The sequence below is a fragment of the Polypterus senegalus genome, chromosome 4 (genome assembly GCF_016835505.1).
Source record: "Polypterus senegalus isolate Bchr_013 chromosome 4, ASM1683550v1, whole genome shotgun sequence".
NCBI classification, from domain to species: Eukaryota; Metazoa; Chordata; class Cladistia; order Polypteriformes; family Polypteridae; genus Polypterus; species Polypterus senegalus.
Window position 1 is genome coordinate 24,738,953 of NC_053157.1, and position 17,450 is coordinate 24,756,402.

At 39.0% G+C, this 17,450-nt stretch overlaps 1 protein-coding gene across 3 annotated transcripts; it reads right to left on the bottom strand.

Annotated features, from left to right (window-relative positions):
- Positions 1 to 2,155: 2,155 nt before the first annotated feature.
- On the bottom strand, positions 2,156 to 14,683 carry LOC120528559 (multicilin). 3 transcript variants are annotated; one of them, XM_039752740.1, is made up of 7 exons: positions 14,556 to 14,683; positions 14,332 to 14,407; positions 14,103 to 14,179; positions 6,564 to 6,636; positions 6,184 to 6,446; positions 5,878 to 5,988; positions 2,156 to 3,052 (listed from the first exon to the last, which is right to left on the bottom strand). In XM_039752740.1, the coding sequence occupies exons 1-7, from the start codon at positions 14,652 to 14,654 to the stop codon at positions 2,618 to 2,620; spliced, it is 1,134 nt and encodes a 377-aa protein (XP_039608674.1). In that variant the 5' UTR covers positions 14,655 to 14,683; the 3' UTR covers positions 2,156 to 2,617. The 3 variants fall into 3 exon arrangements, with proteins under 3 accessions (XP_039608674.1, XP_039608673.1, XP_039608675.1); XM_039752739.1 differs by having other exon boundaries at positions 14,332 to 14,410; XM_039752741.1 differs by lacking the exons at positions 14,103 to 14,179; positions 14,332 to 14,407; positions 14,556 to 14,683 and adding an exon at positions 6,738 to 7,800.
- Positions 14,684 to 17,450: the final 2,767 nt, after the last annotated feature.

Genomic DNA, 17,450 nt, shown 5'->3' on the forward strand with positions numbered 1-17,450 from the left:
GCTGTCTGTTTGTCTGTCCAGGATTTTAAATCACCTGTAGCTCGAAAACCATTTGACCTATTGACCTGAAATTTGGTACACATATACTATGTGACGTCTACTATCGGTGATGATTGTCATCCAAGTTTATTCCACTTTTTATTTTTATGTTATTTTATTGTAGAATCGGCAGTGCAGCACATGCGTACGGGCACCATTCTCATTGCTACCACCTTTGCCGTCAATTCCCCTACCTCTTCATATCTTAAATCATTCTTGAGGCAGATTGAAGACTTAAGTGCCAGCTTAAGTCAAAAATTAAGGAAAACATACTAAGTAATTGCAACACAAACACTGACTTAATCAGTTTTAATGCAAAAAGATGTCCAACGAAAGGAGAGAAGAAGCAGGCCGCTAGGGTGGAGAAAAGAAGAGCTGCTCAGGAAGCAGCAAGAGCATCAGCCTCTGAGCAAACAAATGCTACACGTATGGAGAAAGAGGACGAAAATTATGAACGCCCAAATCAAGTGGATTCATTGCACGTTATCATGCAGGGTGCTGTTACTGGTGTCTGCATAATGCCTCACCGGGACTGGGAGGACCAAATCAGAAGTTTTCCTTTTCTTTCTTTTTAAATTATTCTTCCTTTTGAGTCATTCTATTGTGTGTTCAGACAATATTATTAATCTTTTATTTATGTACGTATGTATGTAAAAAAGTCATGCACATTAAACATAATCATACTGAGTTAAGTCCCCTTAATATAACTGCACTCTTTAGCAGAGCAAGATACAGAGGACATGAAGATATGGAAAAAGATGATCTTCTGTGGCAACCCCTAACAGGAGCAGCCAAAAGAAGATGAAGAAGAATAAGACTGAACTCTTAAAATGAAGGTGCCAGAGTGGTTTTGAGTCCCAAAAAACCAAATGAAGGTTCCAGAAAGAATCTTTACTTATTTATATCCACAACAGGCTCCATACAGTAAATAACCAGGAATAGATGGTAACAGATTTGTGAAATACCAATGGGTCTTGATGCTGGACCCTCACTGAATACAATAACACAGGTTAAGTTCAGATGTTCCTAATCTGGCAATGTCCTGCTAAGTTGCCTACCATATAATAAAGATTTCTTGATGTTTAAGAAGTTTTTCAAAGCACAGACTTTATATGCAAAGACCCTATCTTAGAATGAAATGGTGCTTTGTCAAGCAATAGTTCTACATGGAACCGCACAACTCTGTAAAGAACCATAAAGTGCCATTAAAGAACTGGGATTTTTAAGAGTGTAGAGGGAAAATATGAATGCCATGTTTTGAGGACTAGAAAAGTGTTAATTATGAGTAAGATTAAATTTCCCCGAGGGTACAATTAAAGTCTATCTATCTATCTATCTATCTATCTATCTACTGTATCTATGATACAAGTGCTTAAAAAACAAAACCTGGCCCATAATGCATATAAATGTTGGAAGTGTTCAATGTGATCTAGTGGATATGGACATGGACTTTAAAAACTAAAGTTCTCATTCCAGCCCCTGCTACCAACTCATTGTGTGACTCTGACCTTGTAATGGTACTCATTATTGGAAGGTGCTATATAACAATAAATGGTAAACTATCACTTCCATTAACGGAAATAGCCCGAAAGTTGATAGAAATCTATGTTTTGTACCTAACACTTGCATACAAATTTTGGTTGACCTAAGTAAAAGCGTACTCAAGTTATCGTGTTTACACACACACACACACACACACACACACAGACAAAATTCCAACAATGGTATTTCGGACTCAGGGAAGTCTAAAATGTCGACTTTCATCAAAATCTTGAAATTTAATTTTTGGACGATTCCAATACCTTCCCTATGCCTCGTATACGAGAAAGTCAGGGAGGTCTTAAACGTCAAGATTCATCAAAATCTCGACATCAAATCTTTGGACGATTAAAATACTTTCCCTATACCTCGTATACGAGAAAGCAAAAAAGGTGGCTTTCATGTCAAAGAGCTTTGAGTTGGTGTTCACTGTAAATAAAATGAAGTGCGTGTAAAGCACAGTGGATGACATCTTCTGTAGAGACCTTTAAAAGATGTTTCATTTCATTGCAATAATAATGCCCAATCAAAATATTTGAAATAATTTTATTTTAAAAAAAAAAAAAAAGAATACAATTCTTCATGTTTACGCTCATTATGAGGTGGGTGTTTATATTCAATTGTATGTTTCCAAAAAAAAATATTTACAAGAAATACATTTTACAATATATTCATTTGATATCTAAAAGGCCTTTTTTATTTGACATAAACGCAACAAAACTCTGTGGAGTTGCCTTGTTCTATGCTAATAGTTTGACTTTAATAAATACATTAAGAATAGCTTTCTGAAATTTTGATTGTTTTAAACATAGCATTAGGCAATCCATCTCTAGACCAAATAAGTTACTGTCTGTATAAAAATGAACAACTATATACAAATATTATGTAAACTCTTATTTATAAAACAGATAACACTTTTCTAGCAATGTGGCATTTGGAAGGAAACATATACACATATAAAGAACATTTCTATAAAAGTTATCAAGTGCGGCAGTGCAAAATGATTTAACTTGACCAGTGTAGTTAGCTGAAGCCCCACCTAACTGGGAACCCATCTAAATTTGTAGCCTCCATTGTTGGTTCTTGTAGTGAATGCATTTCCTTGAGGAAATGCCAAAGTTCTGATGGTGCAGTGGTCTCTAATGGATGTGCGAAAAGACATCCCTTCTTCCATCTCACTGGTGCTGAGAGTTGTGGAGGTCTGGAGGCCATTGAAGGCGCCATACATGTGAATCCTTTCTATGTTCGGCGTGCCGCTGCTGTTCCTCTCGTCCCGGCACAGCCGGGGATGTTTGGCATCACCATGTAAGGCCGCATTGCATTTGTCCGTGATGTCTCTTAAAATCTCATCCACCTCCTTGCAGTCAGGCAGTTGTTCATAGTGGTCTGATAGCCTGCGTCGTTTTAAGCCACTTTTGATCTGAAACAGATCGTCTGTATTTTCATCTGTGCTCTTTGTCCGGGTCATTAATCTCTGCATGAAAAGACACAAGAGACAAGCATTAAACTTAAATGCTTCATGTATTTACTACCAGCTAAAAGAAATAGAGAGGCTCAGTGGTTAAGGTTTTAGATTGTCAGTCACAAGGATATTAGCTCGGTCCGCACTGATACGCTTCATGAATCTGAAGAAGTCTTTTCACCTGCCTGCATTCCATTTTTTAAATGTTTTAACACATTATTGTAATCTGTAGGTCAATTTGGATAAACCTGGCAGCTACCACCATAATAAAGGGTCCTTTTCCCAGAAGATTTGATCTTTATATATTATGCTTAGTTTAGTTAATACTCATCCGTTAGAAGAAAAGTTTATGACACATCACAATATGGAGGTACCATAGAGGAGTTTTGTTTCAAACTGAATTAAGAAATGAGATGTAGATTTGTTTGGTTTTTTTTTGCGGTTACAGACTTAAACTTGGATTACAATACACACAATTCTGCTTTCTTTTTTTTTCTGAGGCCATTCAGCACAGCATGCGAAAACATTGTAGGGGGAATATTACGATAAAAATCATTTGTCCAAAACCATTTATTTATCCAAGGGTACTTGCAACATTTGAGAGATAAAATTAGTTACATTTGTGTATCTGAACCCATCTCAATGGAGAGTAGGCTGGTGAAGTGACTTGCTCAGAGTCACACAATGTCAAAAGCAGCAGCATTTGAACCCACAGCCTCTGACTTTGAAGTCCAAAGCCTTAACCACTACATTGTACCACCTGTCTGGAATATGGTTGCATGTACATATTGTTTTTTTGTTTGTTTGTTTGTTTGTTTTTAACATTTTGAAGAACAGAAGTTATTAATCTTTGAAACTGCAAGGGGCCATCATGATGTAAATTTGAGTTCTGTATATGCAGGGAATTCAGGATGGTTATAGAAATATGGACTCTGTATATCTTTAATGTTTGTCTGTTTTACAGAAATGTCTAAAAATGTGTGATTTTAGTGCTTTAGCGCAGTCTTGCCGGCATTGTAATCACAAACTGTGTGAACTTGCTCAGAGTGCATCGTCAGTAAGCAAAAACGGGCCTCTCAAACCCATTTCAAATTCAGAGTAACATTGCCACCTAGCGCTCGCTCGGGTTACTGCACCCTGCAACTGGGCGCAACACCCAATGACTCCAAACAGTAAAGCTGTCTGTGTTCATCTGTTTCTAGAGTGGTACTTTAATCAGATCTTAACAAATCATTCAAAAATAACTTTGGAGTTTAAATTGCGCAGATTTCACTATATTTCTGAATTTATTGCATTCATATTGCATATATGTACATAAACTATACATATGCATTTTATATCTTTGAAATTGCAAAGTCTTGAATTAGACCTTTTCACGTTAAAAAAAATTAACATATACATTATATATGCATATAAATATTTTTAGATTGGTAAAGGTTCATTCATGAAAGGAACTGAGGAAAGATGACAAAGTATTTACTATTCGAAAAGTCCCAAGTATTTCAGTCCCAGGCTAGTTTGTTCAGCGCAAACAAAGTCAGCAGCCGAGGCCGTGCCATGTCAGTGGTCATTTCAAAGCAGCGTGTGTGTGTTTGTGGAAGAAGAAACAAACTCACGAGGCTGGCACATGCTACACCTACAAGTGCACCTTTTTGACATCATCGCTTAAAATTGAAAACAGGTGCCTATTACTAATGCTAAAGATAGCAGCAATAAACAAAGTGTCATTTTACTAATCATTTTGTATCACATTATGAATTGTGTTTATTTTGCTGTGGCTCGTTTTTTTTTTATTTTGGCTATTGTTTCCCTTATATAATTTATTTATTGTAACCATAATTTTCATAATACTGTTATTAAGACACTGGTCATGACATCCCAAGGCAGCCTTAAAACTGGTTTGTGCAGGTTTGGCAAACAGATACTAATTTGTTGCACTTTGATTCCCATTCTTTGAACTCCCACTAACTATTTGTTTTTAATAACTTTTTATCCAATTATAGTGATTCTTAGGATAATGAATAACAGTTTTGAAATAGAATGATTGCATTTGTATATAGCAAAATTGCCTATGTCAAATGAATCTGCTAGTGTTACTGTTAATACAGTTGACGGAACTCTGTCGGAATTGTCCGTTTTTTCTATTGTTTTCGTTTTTATAGTTTCCGTTCTGTTCAACTCATTAGTTTGCCAGCCTGGTAATGTGAAGCCATATTGTTTCGTTTGAGAGCTAATCACTCTATGTAACATATTATTGATTGATTATTTTTGGATGTAGAAGTGTGTTGCACTATTCGTATTATAAACACTCATTTTGCATTTCATTGCTACACCTACAGTTATTTTCATCTTTGTTGCTTTTCATTATAAAACTATAGAATAATTGAAGAAATTCAATTACACTGTTATTCATTACTTTCTAGATGTTGACAGTGCTGATAAATTTACATATTTGGCAGACGCTTTTATCCAAGACGACTTTAAGATGCAATTAATTCAATTTCTTGTATATTTCCAGTTGGAGCACAGGCAGGTGAGTGACTTGCTCCTGGTCACACCGTGTCAGTAGTGGGAATGGAACCCCGACAACCAATCCTTAACCGGAATACCACAATAATTTCAAAACACAACTAGGATAATGCAGACACTGTTTCCATTAGTAAGAACTTTTAAAATATTTTCTGGCTGGTACTAATATTTGAATTCAGTGCGGTAAACTGGTACCCTTGCGCCAGATAATACCAGGATAAATTCCAGAATCCAAAACTGAAGAAACTTGTATTGTATTGGGATGAGCGCGTTCAACAAATAGAGTGACCGATGTCCTGTTTACTTACGTCAAGAACTGAAGCCAGATGTTTGGCCTGGTTGGCCAGTTCCTTCAGCTGGACGTTTCGTTCCTGCAGCGACACAATTTCTTCTTCTTTTTGGCTCAAAGTAGCATGAAGCTAAATAAAAAGAAACACAAAAAAAAAACTTTATTTCCAGTGCTTTCCGTACTTACTTGTACTTGGCCCTTGGGTGTGCTTGAACCCTTATGAGTCTAGAAGGCATTGCATGAATTATGAAAGCAGCCTGACCCTGAGCAGATACAGACGGAGTTCAATAAGTGCAGGTGAAACGCGTGCGGAGGCTGGTCTCACCTGGTTATTTACTTCCAGGGCGTCCCCCAGGGCTTTTTGGTTCTGGTCTGCCATGTCTTTCCAGTAGTGATCGGGGTGTAGAGGCGGTGCGGGCTGGCAGTGGACATGCTGCGCCGGGGGCGTGAAGTGCAGAGGTGTCGGCAGGGCGAGTTCCTGCTGTGCGGAGTCAGCAGACTGGATGCAGGCTTGAAAGGCGGACATGTCGCAGCTGGGCAGCTGCAGACTGACAGCATCAAAACACGGTTGCAGCAGGGCTGGGTGTTCTGTAGAAAAACACAATAAATGCGTTCTCCAACAAGGATCTGACTGAAGAGCAACAGCGTCTTGACTTGTGCGTACGCCGATTGAAAAAGAAAATCAGAATATAAATAAATACATACCAGGTATGAAGCTCTCCACTGCATCTTTAAATTCTTGCAGATGGAAACTGGTGGTATCTGGTAACCGGTTGTTCTTCAAAAGAGAAGAAGAAGAAAAATTAGACGAGCTGCATTTTGACTAGAGTCGAATATACATGCATTCCTATTGCTTTTGCCCCGTCTATAGGATTTTACCTGGAATTCAAAACCCCATGGGGGGAACTGCATATAACAAGCCTGGACGGCCATCTCAGTTAAAGGTGAAAGAGACGAATTTTAACGAGCAGCGAGTAAATCCCAGTTTGGTGGCAATCCAATGTTTACTGTTCGGATGACGCCCCTGATTTTTGTTTTCATCCACACGTACAAAATTGCACAAATAGCTTCTCGTTTGCAGGTGTACAGCTCCGGTCGTCAAAGGGTTACGTGCTACACGAGAGAGGCGGCTCGGGCGGCACGCTTTGGACAAACTGCCACAAGTGCGACTCCGCAGCCGCTATTCATGTAGTCCTGCTGCATTCCGATAGGTTCTCCGCACGAGCCAACCAGAGCGCGCGCCCTGCGCATTCCTGAACACCTCGCGGCCGGAGTGCGACGTGAAATATTAACCCGCGCTGCACTTCTGCTCCATGCCCTGCCCTGCGCTCGAGGCGCAAAGCAATCACTGTGAGCTTCGTCTGGGTGAGTGTATCGGTATGTGTGTGTGTGGGTGGGTCGGTGTTTGTGTGTCCATAACATGTGGTAATGTAGAGAGCCGTTGCAGTTTGATTTTTTTTCCCAGAGTCCTTTTGAGAAACTCTTAATCTGCTTTTATTACCCTATTATTTGGATTACTCACGCTGCCTAGACATACACTGGTGGCAGTGATTTGGCTGTGATTGATAACAGGTTCAGAAGCAGTGATTTAGGGTACGTGGCCAGTATGTTATTTAACACAGAATGGAATACTACATGGTTCATTATTGGTGCCGCTCCTTTTTCTATCTACCTTCTCCCCCTGTCGCTATTTTAAAATTCATTTTATATATATATATATATATATTGATGATACACAACTATACATTTCCGCCAAACCTCATCCATTCCTTCCCCCAGTACCCTCCTGCATGCCTTGATAAAATGAATACACAGATATCTCAAACTTAATAGCAGTAAAACTGAGTTACCTCTAATTGGGTCTAAATCAGCTCTGCAGCTTCAGTCTTCCCATTGCTGGGTGCACTACAAGTTCTGAATAACACCTTTTTACTGCTTACCTAAATAATGTTTCCCAGATTGCTTTTTTCATTTGCGAAACATCTTTAGACAACATTTTGCCTTCAGACAATGCAGAAGTGGAAAGGTTCCAGTCAACATTTCCCGGTGAGTCAACATTTTGCATTGGATATTGCCATGCTACGTTGGATGGCATTCCTAATAAACTTCTTCCAGAACTCTACAGTACAGATTATTACATGTTTTAAGTTCACTGAACACATCACACCTCTGCTCATTCAACTGCATCAGCTTCCTGTGTTCTATCAGATATATTTTTAATTTTTACTGTAAATATTAAAGCCATTCAAAATCCAGTTCTACCTTATCTTGCATATCTTCTAACAATATATAGTGCCTTTCAGTCCCTACCAACTTCATTAGCAGGCATACTTTCTATCCCAGACCATAACCTTGGTACTATTGGTACCAGGACCTTTTCTTACACTACACCCAAACTTTGGAATTCATTATAATAATAATTATTAGTAGTAGTAGTAGTAGTAACAGTAATAATAATAATAACAATAATAATAAAAAGCTTAATATGTGTCACTTGTTTAGGAATTTTAGTTTTAATTCATAATTTTTCCCAACTATTCATTTATTTTTGTAATGAAAGTACATTTCAGACATCAGTTGCTACTAATTTTGACTAATATGAGCCAAACGTCGCATACTAAAAGTAAAAAATAGAATGGAGTTAGGGGAATTATTAAAAATATGACTCCACAATAGTTTGAGGTTGTGAACAACAGCTCAAGTAAAAATACTTCGACCCCAAGTCCCATTGACAGTGCACAGAAGTTCTCAGAAAGCGTAATAAGATGTCAACTGGCCATAGTTTAGCAATTCATTAATGAACAGATTTTGCTGGTTTATGTTAATCAGTGTTCGCTTCCCAGGTCCTCCCTGCGTGGAGTTTGCATGTTCTCCCCGTGTCTGCGTGGGTTTCCTCCCACAGTCCAAAGACATGCAGGTTAGGTGCATTGGCGATCCTAAATTGTCACTAGTGTGTGCTTGGTGTGTGTGTGTGTGTGTCCTGCGGTGGGCTGCGGTTAGTTTCCTGCCTTGCGCCCTGTGTTAGCTGGGATTGACTCCAGCTGACCCCCGTGACCCTGTCGTTAGGATATAGCGGGTTGGATAATGGATGGATGGATGGATGGATATTAGAAGCAGTTCTAATTTCATAAGGCAGAGGTCCACCCGTTAGCTTCCAACGTGTCTGCAGAATGCAAATTATAGCTGATCTGAGCACCTCAAAAACCTGGATGGTAGGTATGGGGTAAGAAGCTCAGCAACCCTAACCCTACACAAAGGAGCATGCCCATGTATTGCCATACGAAAATGAACAGAATTGGATGGAGGAAGATGAAGTGGTATCTGCTTTACATCAAGGCTTATAAGGATGAACAGTAGGCCGTACTTAATGTGAATTTATCATGAAAATATATTTTAATATATGTTAAACAGTTTCTACTTTGTTTTCTATATGTTTTAACAAAGCTCTGTCCTTAAGTGAACTGATTCTGTATTTAGTAATTTATAATATTTATACTTGTATTTCACCTCATAATGTGTCACTGTGCTCGGTGCCTACACTCAGCGAAGAGCGCTGTAGAAAAATAAAGTGATTTGAATTGATTTGAAAATCTGCCTTTTATAGTGCATTGTCTGTAGTACTGTGCCAGATTAATATACTTGTACATCTGGAGAACTTTGTGCAGTTCCAGTCTCCATGATACTAAAATTGGAGGAATGGCAGACACTGAGGAGGTAACTAAAACAATTCAAAAAGACTTCAGAACTGGGCAAACATTTTAAAATACAGTTTAATGTCATAAAAGTGCAAAGTGCTATATGTGGGAAAAAGACAAGTTAATTATAAATACAAGATGGGAGACACTGTTCTACAGGAAGCAACATCTGAAAAGGATTTTAGGGGTTTATGTTGACACAACATTTTCATCATCTAAGCATTGTGCAGAAGAGCTTAAAAAGGATAATAAAATGTTAGGTTATATCATAAAAACCGTTGAATATAATATCAAGGGACATTGCACTAGTGAGACGGCATCTGGAGTTTTGCGTGGTCACCACACTACAAGAAAGACATAGCAGCACTTGAAGCTGTGCAGAGGAGAGCAACCAGGTGCATTCGAGGACTTACGGACACGTCCTACTGTCACAGACTCAGAGAATTAAATCTGTTTAGACTAAAGCATGAGAGAAGGCTGTGTGGGGACCTAATCCAGGCCTTCAAAATCAGCAAAGTTGATCAGCTGGATTATGTCAACCTCACGAACTTGAGGACACCTCTGGAAATTAAGGGGAAGTGCATTTACAACTGAAGCCAGGAAGTATAACTTTACTAAAAGAGTTGTGGGCCTCTGGAAGGAATTACCGAGACATGGATTTGAAGCAGAAACCTTGACAACCTTTAAGAGGAAGATGGATGAGATATGGGGACAGTTTAGCTATTAGCTTAACAAACAAGCTTGATGGACTGAATGCCCTCCTCTCATTTGTCTAATTTCTTATGTCCTTATGTAAGAATAATGTAGTTGATATGGGAACAGCTGAATATGCTTTTAAAAGTAGTGGTTTTAGGGGTGGGGATTGATCTATCCTTAACTCAATTTTTCTTTTTGTAAAAACTTGATTGATTTGTATGGATTGCAATACAATTAATAAAAAAATAAATAAATAAAAAATCAAAGTAGTGGTTTATGGGTTGGGTGGTTCCTTGTTGAGCCATTGTTTCACAAAGAACCATTTCATTCTGGGAAAGGTTTCTTACACATGGAATTCCTTCTTTGGACTTTCTAATTTGTGGAAAAACAGATATCTTTAATGTATAGTGAGCTACCTTGAACTTGGTCTGTTTTACTATGAGCAGAAAGAGTCAGGAACCCATTAGTATTTCACACATATTTCCCATCTCTTTGTGGTTATTGATTGAACCTCTTACAGATCTAAATAAATAAGTTCATTCTGGAACCTTTGTGCATTTGGATGTTTTTTTGGGGGAACCGAAAATGGGGCGGCACGGTGGCACAGTGGTAGCGCTGCTGCCTCGCAGTTAGGAGACCTGGGTTCGCTTCCCGGGTCCTCCCTGCGTGGAGTTTGCATGTTCTCCCCATGTCTGTGTCGGTTTCCTCCCACAATCCAAAGACATGCAGGTTAGGTGCATTGGTGATTCTAAATTGTCCCTAGTGTGTGCTTGGTGTGTTTGTGTGTGTCCTGCGGTGGGTTGGCACCTCGCCCAGGATTGGTTCCTGCCTTGTGCCCTGTGTTGGCTGGGATTGGCTCCAGCGGACCCCCGTGACCCTGTATTCGGATTCAGCGGGTTAGACGATGGATGGATGGAACCAAAAATGGTTCCCCAATGAAATCGCTCTGAAGAACCTCTTTGGGTACCTTTATTTTTAAGATTTTAGGAGCTATTAGACTAGTGGCTGGACCATGGCATATGGTCAGATTGTTTAATACATTAAACAGCAGAAACTGTACCAATACCCAACAGATGCTTTCAGAATTTTGCAATGAATAAGGTAAATCCTGGTTGAGTGAAAAAGCTCTTAGAACATATGAGAACTGCCTAAGTATGTTAATAACATGGAAGCTGCAAGTACTGCCTTCAATGCTCTTCTCAATATTATTTTAGGCTTGTTAGTCATCTTTCTCAATATCATATTTTCCATCCATCCATTTTCCAACCTTTTATATCCTAACTACAGGGTCACAAGGGTCTGCTGGAGCCAATCCCAGGGCACAAGGCAGGAAACAAACCACGAGCAGGGCACCAGCCCACCGCAGGGCAAGCACAACACACACACACACACACCAAGCACAATTTAAGATCACCAATGCACCTAACCTGCATGTCTTTGGACTGTGGGAGGAAACCCATGCAGACACGGGGGGGGACATGCAAACTCTACACAGGGAGGAACTGGGAAGTGAACCCTGGTCTCCTAACTGCGAGGCAGCAGCACTACTAACTGTGCCACCGTGCCGCCCATATTATATTTATTCTGAAACCCATTTAATCCAGTTAAGGGTTTTAGGGGGTCAGAGCCTATCCCAGTATCACTGCACACAATGAAAGAAACAGGGCATCAGTGGATTGCAGTGTCCACTCACACGGGGCTGATTTAGATTTGTCAGGTATCTCCATTCTTTATATTCAAAGCCTTCTCCTTTTATTAAAGGCTTGTTAGTTTAAACTGAAATGCAGAATGACGTTTTATCTTCTCATACATTGAAAGTGGCTTTTTCATTATTACAGAATTAAAGTCCACTAGTGTTGGCAAAACAAACCCATTCATCTTTGTGACCGATACAATCCTTTCATATGTTTAGATGCCAGTTTTATTGAGAGCAACTGAAACCTATTCCTGTAATAATAATAATAATAACTAATTACATTTATATAGTGCTTCTCTAACTACTCAGTGGGAAACAACTTCAACTACCATGTGTAGCATCTACCTGCACAATAAACTCGCCCATGTTAATTAAAAAGCCTTTAATGTTTCTGTAGATCTACTATTGAAAAAAGCAACCCAAAGTGTTACATTAACTCTCCCGATTTTACTGTGTGGATGTGATGGTAGCCATTTTTACGCCAGTATGCTCACCACACATTAGAAAGTAGGTGGTGAAGAGGTGAGAGAGGTATGTAGCCAATTTAGAGGCAGACGGGTGATTAGGGGGACACAATGAATGAAGCCATTATGGAAATTTTGGCCAGGACATCAAGAAATACCCTACTCTTTTCAAAAGATACCCAGGGATCTTTTCAATCCCATAGAGAGTCACGACCTCAGTATTACATCTCATCCATTAGACTGCACCATATTTACAGCACAGTGTCCCTGTTACTGCGATGGGGCTTTGGGATCTTCACGCAGACCACAGGGTAAGTGCCCTCTGATGTCCTCCCCAACAGACTTGACTTTTTGTAGATGGCCTCCCTTCCAAGTACTAACCAGGCCATGCACACATTGCTTCAGGTGGATTATTAAATATTGTATTCAGATGTTATTGGTTTCCATTTATGTTTAATCAGTTTCTAACTTGCTCTCTGCATTTACATACATATACCAGTTCTGTATTTAGTATTATCTTTACTTGTATTTTAACTGAGGACTGTTTGTAACGCTCTACGCTGCACTCAGTCAAGATTGCAATAAAAATAAGTTGTAATTGTAATTGTCACTCATTGCTTGTTCTGAAGTGCAAGTGTTATGGCTTAATACCAGCCAGGAACATCTGCCTTAACCCCTTGAGTTACAAATCTCTATATTCTGAAAATGACATTCTATACCCAGACAAACTTTGCTTCCGTCATTGAAGCATTCTTATTGATGAGGTACCCCCTTACTTCACCAATTTACTTTCTGTCAATTATATACCATACATTCAGTTTTATATTCCATATAAACGCTGCTGTAAATAATGAACGGGGGGACAGAGTCATTCATTCGATCAAGCAGGATACTTTGTTCAATTTGTTTACCTCGAACTGGCAGCATCAATTATTTGCATATTAATTTCATTACAATACTTCCTTGTAGCCGCCAGGGAAGGGAGCTCAGATGTTCTGCCAAGGAAATTCTTGCCCGCCGCTGTCACCGCGCCAGCAGCTGGAGGAGCCCACCGCGCTCGCAGTTTCTTTAGTTACGGGGCCAGCCGTTACCAAAACATGCACGTGGACGTGTGAAGTCGTGTATGCATACTCGGGGTGGCATAGTCTGCTCATCTCTGATAAATACTGGGCAAGGTTAAAGTAAAACTAAGGTGTGTTATTATAAGAGTCGCTAGGCAAGATCTGAAAATAGTGTCTTTATCTAAAGGATTATTTAACATTCCAGTGACAAAAGATGAGGCAGGTCCTGAATAAAGGCCGTTAACGATCTGCGGCGTGCTGTCCATATGTTTGGAAAAGCGCCAATCATGTTAGTGGGTCAAGTTGCAGGTGACAAGGTGCTATTTGAACTTGCCCACCTACAGCCGCATAATCTGAAAAGTTAAAAGCAACCGTAAATTGTGACTATAAGAGCAATAATCTGCTTCTTTTGTTGTATGATTTTGGTCATGTGTATGAGTCATTTAGAATAAAATGCAGATGAAAAAATACGAAAGCACAAGTGTTAAACACTTTATGCCTTAAATCAAGCGAGCGACTTAAACACTAATTATTGGCTGGCTCTTTTAAAGATCTACACAAGCTGCTGTGGTCAACGCCATGTTCAGAAGACTTGAAACCTTCTAAATGTAATAAGAACTGTATTTACTTACTCTGTGGGGGGCATCTGCCTCCCTCTGCAGGACGGAGGTGCAATCTGATAAGTCCTGCCAAGCTATCGTTGCAAAAGCTGCAAGGAAAGAAAAAAGTTTAAACCTAAGAAACATAGTTCGTTCCTGCCTTACTCCCCATGCTGCTGGGGTAGGTTCCAGCTTCCCCTGGACCCTGGCATATTATTAATGTAAATTATTGAAACAAAATATTACAGTTGGGAAAATATACCTTGATCAGCAATATTATTAGCGTCCTCGATGTAGACTGACAGTGGAGCGATGCTGGTGATTGTCTTTGATAGTTCCTGCTAAGTAAACGAAACATGAAACTGAACATGCAGCCCGAAAAATCGTAAATTCGTACGTATATATTATATTATATTATATTATATTATATTATATTATATTATATTATATTATATTATAAAGTGTGAAATAATTAATGTCGGCTACCTTGTCAGTTCCATCCTTGGGCTGTTTCCTTGCACGGCTTGAGAAATCTATTATTCTATTAGGGCATATTTTTCCAAAGACTCTTCTTTCTTTTTGCATTTTATGAACGAAAATAATTATTATGTGCAAAATCTTCTGGTAGTTGTTCAAAAAGAAAAAAATACTTTGTGGGACTTTCTATATATGGTTCCCATACATCATTAGATACCGTTAATTTTCTTTCATCCAATCAGATTGATTTTTAAAGTCTCCAAGGAGAACGCGTCCCTGGAGATGCTCCGGGCTGTGTTGTGTGGAATTTTTTTTTTTTCTTTTTCTTTTTGTATTTGTAATTAGAGCAAGAAAAGCGCCAGAGGTGGCGCCGATAAACTGGTGGCAATCTGTGCTGCAGTGCACCGCGAAAATTTAAATACCCAGCGATGTCCACTTGGGACTCCTTTCGAATCTCATAATCAGATATAAATCTCGTGCCAGTTTTGCGCCCTTTAGTCCTTTCATGGCGCCTTTCCAACCGAAATCACGCTAATTAACCCAAACACCGCCGTTTTCGCCGCGTTAATCGTTGTAGTCCTGGTACCGCATTAAACAACAGACTGAGGTAACGTGCTGGCCTTTCTAGGAATACGCCTTTATGAAGTTAAACTGTCACACCTTCTACTGAGCCGAAGACGGTGCGTGTTTGTTAGGCTCCATAGACTTTTTGCTATTGCCAAACAATGCTTGCTATTAAATGAACAAATTGTAGTAAACTCTACTCAAAATAGTTTAGCTGATCTAAAAACCATGGCAAATAAATCTTGATTATACATTTCTTGATTTACATTTAAAAAAAAATCCTCTAATCACTTATCATAAAAACACAACGTCAAAATGTTTTTTTTTTTTAATTTTAGCATCTGTATCCCCGTCAATAAGAATAAGAAAAGGATTCGGGCATCTCTTAAGCCAAAAACTACACAAAACGACATTATTATTATTATTATTATTATTATTATTATTATTATTATTATTATTATTATTATTGTGGTTGTTGTTGTTGATGGTGATGATGATGATGTTGTCGGGAATAATGATGTTAAACTAATAAAAGGCATGTTTTCCTTATGATGATGACAATCAACATCATCATTATTATTATTATTATTATTATTATTATTATTATTATATTATTATTATTATTGTTGTTGTTATTATTATTATCATTATTATTATTGTTGTTGTTTCGGGAATAATGATGCTAAACTAATAAAACGCATTTAGACGTTAATTATGAGGATGATGATCATCATCATTTTTTAATAATAATAATAATAATAACAATAATAATAATAATAATAATAGAAAAACGTCGTTTTAGTAATAACATCATGCACATGTATTTTCATCGTGACAAAACTGAATCTCTATATCCGAAACGGTTTTAGAATGAATCGTGCATCACAGTTGTTAAGTAATACCGATCATTTTAACAGGTATTGGCCGTTTTGAATCGTGCGTGCACTTGCCAGTTGAATAGCTGCATCACAGTCATGACATTGCGATGACGACAGTGGAAGGATGCTCTTTTATGGATTATATACTCGCGTACCCTCATAAAATACTGATTCTTTAATGGCACTTTACTGAGTTGTGTGGGTTCCTCGGGGTGTGTGTGTGGGTGTGCGTGTGAATTTCAATGAAATGAGAACGCTTTGTAGCAGTGACTTTCTTCTGAATAGAAAGATACGTTAGTAACGAGAATTCTGGATTCTAAGCGGCTCAGAAGAAGATGGCACAGATTAGTAAGAATCCGCGCCGCACTACAAGGCCGCTCGTTCCCGCCTGGTCCATTCACACAATGCTGTATGTTAGCAGCCACTTCACTTTTGACAAGATCTCAATTATCTCCCCCTCGTAGCCCCAGGGCAAAGAGCTCAGCTTCGTCAGAGGCCACAGGTTCCAGTCGGACAAGGTTGTCGCGAGTTTACAGGCAAAAAAATGTGATTGATTTAATTGTTCGAATATTACTTCCGTTTTGATATCCAATGTCACTTGCCACGTTAAAGTTAAGCTACTGTATGTCACAAGAATAAAGCAGACTAACACGCGCACTACCGTCCTTATACTATCATAAAATGTCTTTGGCGCTTAATGAGACCAAACAAAGTGGTCCTAAAGATTACCTTCTATACCCCAAATGGAAATGTGAAAAAGCTGTTGGGCACAGAGTGCGGAGTGGCCCTAAAGTTGAGTGACGATCGCCGATAAGCAGGACACGGGCTGCGGAATTCAGGTGGCGGCTTCTTTAAGCGCCTAACTTCCAAGAGTGTTGTGTTTGTTTATGGTGCCCTTGACCTTGGCCCACCTCGATCTTTTTATGACAGAGTATTGATTTTTTTTTTAGTTACACTCATATTATAGTATACATTACACCGTGTCTAACACCTAATTTATTTATTTTTTATTTGTTTGTTTGTATATGTACTATACAGGAAGATCCAGATCTAATTATGCTGATCCAGATCGTCTGGATGACTTTGATTTTTTTTCGGGGACGATTCCAGTTCGGCGCGAAGACGATTCTTCATGTCATCAATTCGCACACTTCTCGATAGTCCCGGATTTTTCGGGTGATTTTTTATGTAATAAACTTAATAAGTTATAGCATAATGAAAATTGCATAAGGTGGGTTGGCACCCTGCCCGGGATTGGTTCCTGCCTTGTGCCCTGTGTTGGCTGGGATTGGCTCCAGCAGACCCCCGTGACCCTGTGTTCGGATTCAGCGGGTTGGATAATGGATGGATGGATGGAAAATTGCATAACTAGATCTGGACCACCCTATAGTCTCTTTAACAAATGTCCGTTAAATAATGGAAAAAGTATTGTTCCTGTACTATGTTTTCAGTGTCTGTTCTG

Bases quoted from the DNA above. Each gene is read 5' to 3' on its own strand.
- LOC120528559 (XM_039752739.1), bottom strand. From the start codon at position 14,654: ATGCAAAAAGAAAGAAGAGTCTTTGGAAAAATATGCCCTAATAGAATA. The intron at 6,447-6,563 runs GTATGTATTTAT...GTTTTTCTACAG, and splicing joins AGTGGAGAGCTTCATACCTG to AACACCCAGCCCTGCTGCAA. The intron at 3,053-5,877 runs GTAAGTAAACAG...CTTTTCATGCAG, and splicing joins ATCTGGCTTCAGTTCTTGAC to AGATTAATGACCCGGACAAA.